The sequence below is a fragment of the Berghia stephanieae genome, chromosome 5 (assembly GCF_034508935.2).
Source record: "Berghia stephanieae isolate SIO BIC M18660-M18661 chromosome 5, UCSD_Bste_1.3, whole genome shotgun sequence".
NCBI classification, from domain to species: domain Eukaryota; kingdom Metazoa; phylum Mollusca; class Gastropoda; order Nudibranchia; family Aeolidiidae; genus Berghia; species Berghia stephanieae.
Window position 1 is genome coordinate 7,375,959 of NC_088364.1, and position 10,853 is coordinate 7,386,811.

Consider the following 10,853-nt stretch of genomic DNA (forward strand, 5'->3'; position numbering starts at 1 on the left):
CAAACGTCATTTCCAGAGTAATTAGGGGGCGTGACTGTAATAATTTTTCAGCAATTATTCTCAACTTTGTTGAGAAAAGATTTATCTCCATCCTCTATCAGGGCTAGTTTAAAAACGCGTTCCTTTTTAATCTTTTAAAAACACTCGTCTGCATTAAATAATGGTGTTTCTTAAGTCGAAAAGTGCAGTCTTTTGCTCAATATTGGTTTTGATTTTGTATTTATCAAAATGTGGTAATGGCAACAAATACTCTAAAAAAGTGAATACAAAATACAATGAGGATTTCTCTCAACTGGAAAATGAAGATGCCCCTTTCAGAATGAAGAAAGTGAACTTGCTTTGGGTCAAGGCTAAGAAGGTTCGTAGTAAATCTCTTAAATTTAAATTTAAAAGAAAGTTACACTGTTTTCACTCTATCATAGAAGTAGTGTGGTCAGTGACGACATCGCCCCTGTTTTGAGTTTAATACGCCCCCACTACAGTCGTTTGGCATAAAACAATATAAATTTAAGATGCAATCATTTATTTTTATTATATTTGAGGAGTAAAATATTGTGTAAGTGATTTTCAACATTGAAATTGTTATGTACCAACCGCAGTACATAAAATAACTGACAGGGAAGACGCTCTTTGGTTGCCAATCATCAAGTAATTATTTATTCAAGTTTCTTTAAATCATAATATATCACAGACAGTAATATTAAACATGCAGTATAGAAATATACATAAACAGAAATATACGTTATGTAATATAACGTCAATGCACAAGTGTAGTTAACTAATGATACGAATATAACGTATTCTATTAATATATTCGATTGTGACATTATTTAGAAATAACTAAATGTAATTAAGTGTATTATTCATGGAAGTAAATTATTAGTTATTGCAAAGGGCAATAACTCAATAATAACAATACACCATAACACCTCCCTTGTAGCCTGAAGGATACTGAAGGTTTAACCATCAAAATATTAACATAGACACACATAATGTAACAGTCCACTTAAAACACTATCTCAAAGTTAATTTGAAATTCTATGTTACACATCCAGAAGATCGCCGTTACGATTAACATTTAAAAGTCCGTACGAACAATACTATTTCAAATGTCCGGTGATCACATACACTATATCAAGTCCATTTGACAGTCTATGCACTGGAATAATCTGTTACAAGAACGTGAGTCTCGTTGTCACAATTATAATATAAACACTATGTTAACTACTGTGGCGTGTGCGCAGTTGGTCGACGTGTCTTCTCAAAGTAGGACCATCCGGCACGATTTTCACATCGAACATTCGGTTTCCAATCACTGATGCTACAATCGCTGGCACCCACTTGTCCCTACGCCCCCTCTGAAAAGACAGGGCATAGCACTGGCTGTTCACTGTGAACTTAGTTTTCCTAGACGAGCGAAGATTTACACAGCTGTGGGGCAGGAGCACATCTATCTTCGCCCGTATCTGTCGACCAATCAGAAGTTCGCTTGGGCTATAGCCACTGCACAGGGTAGTTCTCCGGTACTGGATCAAGAACTCGTGTAAGGCCTCACAGGTACTGAAGCTGGACTTCCTTAGCGACTTTTTAAACGACTGTACCGGTCTCTCAGCTGCACCGTTGGTCTCTGGATGATACGGGGCTCCCTGTAGGTGTTGAATACCCCGGCTCTCACAGAAACTGGCAAACTCAGCTGACGAGAAGCACTGCGCATTATCAGTGACGATGGTATGCGGGTAGCCAAAATGCGCAAAATCCTCCTCCAGCTTTTGAATTGTCGCCTTCGTGGTGATGGATGTCATCTGGTGGACACACGGATATTTGGAGTATGCATCCACCATCACGAGCCAGTTGTGTCCTTTGAAATTCACGGCGTGGTCGATATGGACACGTTCCCATGGTTTGTCGGGCCTAATCCATGGCTGTTTTGGAGGCAAAGGTTGGGCCGCATTCCATTTGACCTTTGTCACTGTCTTTACTCGTTGATGTTGACTTCTCTTCGACAGGCAGATTTTATGTGGCCCTTAATGCCGCAGTGGTGGCAAAGGGCTTCCTTGTATCGACAGGCATCACTCGAGTGGTTCCCGATGCACCGGTAGCATCGGGTTTTCTGGTTCCCGTTCTCCGCTGATTTTGATTGGCGGTTGATCTCTGAAGACGGTTCGTTATTCGCCGTGGGCAGCTTACGAGCCAGATTTCGATTGGGCTGGAACTTAAACACATCGGCATTTGATGTGCCGACCGTCTCTCTGGCAACTTTTCCAGCCTCCTCCACTTCCGCTGCGATTTGAATGGCTCGATTGAACGTCAGCTCGTCGTCCTTTACTTTAAACAAGGCTTTGACGATAGCCTCGCTGTTGATCGAGCAAACGAATCGAGTCCTCATTGCCTCGTCCAACGGGTCATTGATCGAGGCAAAATCACATGTAGCTGCCTCTTGCCGAATTCTCGCAGCTAACTCGTGGACAGTCTCTCCTGGCTTCCTTTCTGTTCGTATCCAGAATTTGTAACGCTCCCGAACAACGAATCTTTTGGGGTTGAAATGGTCAACCATGTGCTGCTCGATCTCATCCATCGATAATTCGTTGACGTCCTTGGGAGGAACACTCTGTGAAGCCAGGTTTGCCAGCAGCTTGAAGATGGCACACGATTGGTTGGTGAGAAAAATCTCCGCAATCCTGTCCGATGGAATGGAGTTGGCCTTTACGAACGTCTGGAAACGTGACCAATAGTCCGTCCACAGCTCTGCGTTTGAATCAAACTCGCAGAACCTGGTGTTGGTCACTGACGACTTGGGACGATCCATCACCAAGGCCATTAACGTTTCCATCTGTTGACGCTGCAACTCCATCTGCTGTTGTTGTTGGGCCATCTGATCACGCAATAGCCCAATGAGCTCCTCGTTGGTCCATGCTGCTCGTGTAGTCATGACGATACGTCCAAAGCAGCCAATGAACGATCAGCAGGCCGATACGTCGCTCCGCTAGTTGGTTTTCCGTGCTGTCCAATACAGCAAAAGTAGGTCAACCGTTTGACCCAGTTCCTCCTCGCACGTCCGACACGGCAAGGCAGGCTTGTCCTGATGAAAACGTCCAAAACCAGCCAATGGACGGTCAGTAGGTCGATACTAGTGCCGCGCTGAAGACCGGTCTGGGCCGGCGGTCCCACGGTCTTTTAGCTGTGAACCGGAGACCGGTCCCATAGGGGAAGACCGGCGGCGGTCCTCACTTCTTATCACCTTCGGTCTCGCGCCATAGCCTACTACTTCCCCAGCGATTCGTTGCCTTCAGTTGCCTATCTTCCACCAATCACCACCCATCCCACTTAATTAATCGCACCCACCCCCCTTTGCCATACACTAAACGACACAGACGACCATACAGGCAGACGACACCACCTCCACTCCGCAAACCGCCCTTTCGTGTGTGAGATGGGGGGAACAGGAGGCGCACGCCTTGGACGATTCCATTATACGGGGTAAATTTCAAAATTTACTACACCATAATGATCGCAATGACAATGATCTATGGTGAAGGCATGACCCCTCTTCTCTAATGGGTTATTGTTTGAAATGTATGTGACTACTAAAGATGTGTGTGTTTGTGTGTGTGTGTGTGTGTGTGTGTGTGTGTGTGTGTGTGTCGAACCCAGCAAGTAGCAAATCCAATTTTTTGTTTTCTTTTGTCCATCTCTTGTCACCACTCCTTTCTATCGCAGTGTTGTCATTTAAAATAATACAATAATATTAAAATTTCGTTTGGTGTTTTTACTAATCAAATACTATGAGTTTCATTAGTTTCTTCCTTCCAAAAAACCCAGTTATAACGTCTGAATTTTAAAAAAGTCCAATAGAATATTTGGGGACCCCGATAGCTCAGTTGATAGAGCACTCTCTTTATACGCAAAGGGGCAGAGATCGATCCCGGGTGCAGTCGAGTTTTTTCTGAATCCCTGTCTACTCAGCAATGAATGGGTAGCTGAGTTTGTTAGATCTGGCGAAAAGTCACCATCGACTGTCGACCCCTCTTATTACCTCATCCACCCCTCTTATTATAACTTCACGTCTCTCTCTTACTCTTCAATGCTCGCTGCCCTCTAATGTGTGTGTGTGGGGGGGGGGGGGGGGGGGGGGGAGGAAGGGGGGGGGGGTAGGAGTTGCGTGTGTGTATCAACGCCACGAACAACTCGATCAACGCCTTGGGCGATGCCATTATCTCTGTTAATGGGGATAAATTTCAAATTTTATTAAATTATCGAAGTAACAATGAAGTAAGGTGAGCAAATAAAGAAGGCATCACCCCTCTTCTCTAATTAGGTTACAATTTGAAATGAGTGTGACTACTCCGTGTGTTTTACTCCTGTAGACCACGGTTTTCATCGTGTAGCGGTCTTTAACGGTTCAAGAATGAACGATCCCACGGTCTCAAAGGTCAAACCGGTTCGAATTTCCAACAGTCTCTCAGGAATGTTCAATGTCGAAAAGGACCGGTCCTTGCGGTCTTCATTTCCCAAGGACCGTAGGACCGTGGTCCTTAAGCTTGCCAAGGACCGCCCCGCACTAGTCGATACATCCGACTCCGCTGGTTGGTTTTCCGTGCTGTCCGATACAGCAAGAAGTACGTCACCCGTCCGACACGGCAGGTACTCCTCGCACGTCTGTCACGACAGGCAATCACGTCCTGATGATTCTTCCACGTCTGTCACGACTGACAGTCACGTCCTGATGATTCTTCCACGTCTGTCACGACTGACAGTCACGTCCTGATGATTCTTCCACATCTGTCACGACTGACAGTCACGTCCTGATGATTCTTCCACGTCTGTCACGACTGACAGTCACGTCCTGATGAATTTTCCACGTCTGTCACGACTGACAGTCACGTCCTGATGATTCTTCCACGTCTGTCACGACTGATAGTCACGTCCTGATGATTCTTCCACGGCTGTCACGACTGACAGTCACGTCCTGATGATTCTTCCACGGCTGTCACGACTGACAGTCACGTCCTGATGATTCTTCTAAAACAGCCAATGGACGGTCTTCCCTCTCAGCAAGTCGAAACGTCGCTGTACATACATGTCCGACTCCGCTGGTAAGTTGTCCTTGCTGTCCGATACAGCAAGATAAGTAGGTCACGGCAGGTTCTCCTCGCTCGTCTGGCACAGCGAGGCAGGTAGGTCCCCCTCGCTCGTCTGGCACGGCAAGGCAGGCAGGTCCCCTTCGCTCTTCTGGCACGGCAAGGCAGGCAGGTCCCCCTCGCTCGTCTGGCACGGCAAGGCAGGCAGGTTCCCCTCGCTCGTCTGGCAGGGCAAGGCTCGTCCTTCTTCGTCCGGAGGCAGACCAGGGCAAGGCTCGTCCTTCTTCGTCCGGAGGTAGGGCAGGGCAAGGCTCGTCCTTCTTCGTCCGGAGGCAGACCAGGGCAAGGCTCGTCCTTCTTCGTCCGGAGGTAGGGCAGGACTGTCCCCTTCGTGGGTTGGCAGTCCTTAAAAGGACTGTGATTTCATGTGACCCACAGCTGGAATCCTCGTCGCCACTGTTATGTACCAACCGCAGTACATAAAATAACTGACAGGGAAGACGCTCTTTGGTTGCCAATCATCAAGTAATTATTTATTCAAGTTTCTTTAAATCATAATATATCACAGACAGTAATATTAAACATGCAGTATAGAAATATACATAAACAGAAATATACGTTATGTAATATAACGTCAATGCACAAGTGTAGTTAACTAATGATACGAATATAACGTATTCTATTAATATATTCGATTGTGACATTATTTAGAAATAACTAAATGTAATTAAGTGTATTATTCATGGAAGTAAATTATTAGTTATTGCAAAGGGCAATAACTCAATAATAACAATACACCATAACAGAAATTATATATATGGAGACATAAATCCTCATGACTGACGTACTACCTTATGGGCTCATTGTTGTAATGGAAATCTCAAAAAATGACGCAAAATATTGTCCATTACAACAATGCTAAACTAGGTCCATAAGTCAGACCTGCATTTATGTATACGTCGTTCATGACCATAATATCATATATGAGTATGAGCATAAAAAGTATGAAAAATAAATTAGAAAATAAATAAAGGTAAAAGCAATGATAAAAGTAAATCTAAACATTCCTCATACTAACATTAACCCTATTAAACCTGTGTCATTGTCTCTTTACCATCGAGGAACACACCATCATTACAAGCCTTTATTTTTGTTTTCCTGTGTGTGGTCGGGCTTTTTCTGACCCCTCTTTCACTCAGCGCTTACTGAGCAGCTTGGCTGAATCTGTCAGAAAGTACTTTACGATAGGCTATCATTAACACTACCCTGCAGAAAATAATTGGGATGATCTTCGACCCTTGAACTCTGAGTGTATTTTTGATGTCCTTGAAATTTTCAGGCCAGTGTTTTTTATTTCATGCATAATATGAATTATCAATTTTTATAACTTATCTTTTCAAAATGTATGTTCGAGATATTTTTCACTTGAAGCCAATATCAAATTCAAGTTAACAATTTTAATGGGAATAAATTTTTTTTTTTTTTTTTTAAATCTCAAAACATTGCTAACTGTTACTGTAATATTCCGTTTTCTCTTATTATAAGCAGCACTATATAGATAGTACCTGGAACTTGATACTGACAAATTGTATAAATAAACATATGACCAAAGAACTACGGTTAAAATTACAATATAAAGGGAAGCTACTGTGGTGACCATGCAGAAGGGCTCCCCAGATTTATAACAAGTGAAAAACTTTTCTTCAATTCCAAGTTGTTTTATATGTGAAAAGGAGGTTTTCATTCAAAATATCATACTGTTAAAAATCTTCTACTTGTCTTACATTAGTTGACCAGAAGATACCGATTTGTTTATGTTATTGTTTCAGGCAAATCTCTCTGAGGAGTTGATTTGTTCCCTTTATTTATACCTTTTTTTATTCTTAGTTTATTACCTAAGGAAAAAATAAAATTGTGAGTTGCCGATTTGTAACGTATTTTTATTCTCTTTTCAGTTCCTTTCAGGACAAAAGTTAGCAGACTTGTACGCAGATTTGAAGGTTCATGACAAAGAGGAGGCGACGTTGAAAAAGCTCAAAGCTGCCAGTGCCGATAAGGATGGAAAAAAGGCAGCACAAGTCCTAGAAAGCTATAAATGTATGTGTAAAAGTTGGTTTGATGTTCCCTTGTTCCTAAATTTGCTTGTCAAACAAATGTTTCATCATGACCCACTGTGTATGTCAGTCTGGTTTTTTATCAAAAGGAAACAGATGTCAAAATAGTGGAAATTTTTTTCAGAAATATGAAATAAAAGAAACAAAAAACTGGTTCCAATTTCATTGGAAGTGTAGAACCACTCTTCAGGATTGATTTTCCAGTTTCAGAGTGACGGTATCTTATTTTCGACCTAAATTAATGCTGGTCATCAATAAAGATCATCCTTTGGATTGGACACTAGTCTATTGCTAAGTACTTTCCACCAGATCTAACAGATCCAGCTACCCAATCACTGCTGGGTGGACAGAAAAAATCTCGACTGCACCCGTGATCAATCTCAGTCCATTTGCGTGTGAAGCGAGTGCTCTACCAACTGAGCTATCTTGGCCCCCAGTGATGGTGTAGTTATTTGAAATTCCAGAATTTTTTTTCTTAAATTAATTTTTTATGTTTGAACAATTTTGGCAACAGCTCTGTTGGTAGAGCACTCGCTTCACGTGAAAAGGACTGAGATCGATCTTGGGTGCAGTCGAGAATTTTTTTGACCACCCTGTCTACCCAGCAGTGATTGGGTAGCTGGGTCTGTAAGATATGGCAGAAGGTACTTTGTGATTGGCTAACTTCCTATCCAAAGGATAACAAGCAATTGCTGTTTTCCGGTGCATGCTGTGGAAACTTGGGATAATCTGTGGCTCCGTGCACCAATGGCTCTGGACTTTAAAAAAAAATCTTTGGGGGTGCCAGCAATAGATGATGGTCCTAAATGCAGCTTAACAGGCTGAGCATTCGACTTGTGTGTAAATAGGTTGGTTTGGAATCCTGACTGGTAAAATCTTTTAATTTCGAGGTTCGGGAGTGAAGGGGGGGGGGGGCGGGGAAGGAGTTAGGGAACACCTGTGGGTAGCCTGGAAGTTGTGTGCTGTTCTAAAAGAAAGTTCGAGTGGTAACGTTCCACATAAGGATCAAGAAGAAAGAGAGAGAGAGAGGGAGAGGGAGAGAGAGAGAGAGAGAGAGAGAGAGAGAGAGAGAGAGAGAGAGATGTCAGCCAGCAGTGTCAGGTAGTTGGATATGTTAAATATAGTGGAAAGCACGAGTGTCCTATCCAAAGGGTAGAAAGTATTGTTCTATCTGATTATACAACAGTAATGAAAATAGACTTAAACTCCATAAGCCGTACAGCTATGAAGGAGTACAACAACTTTGCTCATGTAACAATATTTAAAAATTTTGGGGTCTTTTTTTTTTCTTTCTCTTTTTCAGATATAATTGAGTACTATGGGCTGGACGATTTCTACAGAGAAAACCTGGAAAATGAAATTCCCATGACAGACGATGAAACCAAAAGCGTCCAATTCCAGGATTCCAAGCTACAATCCATGTGGAGACGGGCAGAGAAATCTGGATTTTCAGGTGACTGGTGTTATTATTTGTTTAGGTGCAATAGACTAGCATCCTATCTAAAGGGTAGTGAGCAATTGCTAGTGTCCGTTTCATGCTATAGAACCTGGGATAAACTCTGGATTTTCAGGTGACTGGTGTTATTATTTATTTAGGTGCAATAGACTAGCATCCTATCTAAAGGGTAGTGAGCAATTGCTAGGGTCCGTTTCATGCTATAGAACCTGGGATAAACTCTGACTCCATGGGCCTCATGACTCTAAAGGACTCCTTTCAATATATTTAGGAGGTCCGGATAGCATAGCATACATGCCGAATCTTACGAATTTTTCGTAATTTTATGAATTTTAGACAAATTTCATGGCAAATACAAAATTTTATGGAAAATTACGAATTTTTAATTCTTAGTAATACTTAAATGATGATAATAATAATAATAATAATAATAATAATAATAATAATAATAATAATAATAATAATAATAATAATAATAATAATAATAATAATAATGATAATAATAATAACGACAACAACAACAACAACAACAACAACAACAACAACAACCACAACAACAACAACAACAACAACAACTACTACTACTACTACTACTACTACTACTACTACTACTACTACTACTACTACTACTACTACTATAATAATGATGATAATGATAATAATATTGTGGTTGTTCATACAGAATTTCAGAAATTACGAATTTTCTTGTCAAATTACTAAAAATTGACATTAAAATTACTAAATTTGAAGTTTTCATTTGGCAAGTCTGGCATAGTTGATAGAGTACTCACTTCACATGCAAAGTAAAGGGACTGAGATCGATCTTGGATTCGGTCAAGATTGTTTTCTGACCTCCCCCCCACCCTTGTCCACCTATCCACCTAGCAGTGATTGGGTAGCTGGGTTGGTTAGATTTAGCAGAAAGTACTTTGCAATAGACTAGCATCCTATCCAAACCTTTAGAAATCCCCAAGAACTTTTTAACGTTTATCCATATGCAGCCCTACCTACTTGGAATTGGATAAACTCGTAGTTTTCATGAGTAGTAACAACATAGTAGACAATATAACTACCCTTAGAAATTATCAATTTGTGTTTTGCATTACATGAATGCTTTAAAATCCTTTATATACTATATCTGACAACAAAATTTCGTTTTCGAGACGTTTATTGATTTAAAAATCTTTATATATAATTGTCAATTTAGGCCCAAAAATTCGTATGTCTACGAAATATTCGTAAAAAATATTTTTGATAATCTTGTGAATCAAGTTTATCCTTTATGTTGAATGCTTTGTTTTGTTTTTGCAGATGACGATCTGAAGACATTGAAGGAGGAGTTTTGGCACCAGCAAATGAAACTGAATGAGTTTGATTTCATGAGGAGAGAATTAAGAGCAGATGAACGTGAGTTGCTTGACTGAAACTTCCTACTTTTTACTTACTTAATCCTCTTAGGGCCTTGAGGCACATAGAGCATCCACCAGACATCTCCATTTTTTGCGATCGGCTGCTTTTGCGGTGGCTGTATTCCAGGACAGGCCTGCTTCCTTTAATTCTTTCTCCATGGCCCTTCGCCAGGTTTCTTTGGGTCTTACCCGCTTTCTCTTCCCATCTGCTGTCCAGTACAAGGCTGTCTTGAGAAGTGACCCTTTTTCCATTCTGGCCACATGAAACAGCCAACGCCATCTTCTTCTTTTTATTTGGCTTTCAATGCTAGTCCAGTCAGCTTTCTTTAATAAATCTACTGTTTTTATTTTTGTGGGCCAAAATAAATTAAAAATTCTACTAACTGCCCTTTATTCTGTATAAAATATCATCTTTCAACTAAAAGTACAACACATGACAATAGACAGCATAGTCATATGATCTAAACACACACAAAACGTGTTATTACAGAAGCCGGACTGTTTTTATTTTATTTTTTTTTCTTTATCTTGTACTTATATGGTTAAAGTCGGATGCCCTAGGTAGCTTGAGTTTGGGAAAATTATGGGATGGCCAACTTGTCCGACCTGTCAAAAAGATAAAATTCCCTTTATTCATCCCATAGGGAAAATTTGTCTCAAGAGTCTATTCCAAGGGATGACTGGAATAACCCAGGCGTCAGCCGCAGTGCAGTACCACAAATTGAGCTAAGGCGAGGTGACTTGCTCAAGGCCACCGAGTGCAGTGGCGGGTGATCGAACTCGGCTCCTTTCGGGT

At 41.3% G+C, this 10,853-nt stretch overlaps 1 protein-coding gene across 1 annotated transcript in view; it reads left to right on the top strand.

The window, feature by feature from the left end:
- Nucleotides 1–48: 48 nt before the first annotated feature.
- The window catches only part of LOC144974064 (alpha-2-macroglobulin receptor-associated protein-like), a 14,218-nt gene continuing 3,413 nt past the window's right edge, over nt 49–10,853 (top strand). The window contains exons 1-4 of the mRNA XM_078916952.1: nt 49–358; nt 7,034–7,175; nt 8,496–8,645; nt 9,960–10,055. Coding sequence (XP_078773078.1) covers nt 161–358; nt 7,034–7,175; nt 8,496–8,645; nt 9,960–10,055 — 586 coding nt within the window. The 5' untranslated portion in view covers nt 49–160. The remainder of the gene's footprint in view (nt 359–7,033; nt 7,176–8,495; nt 8,646–9,959; nt 10,056–10,853) is intronic.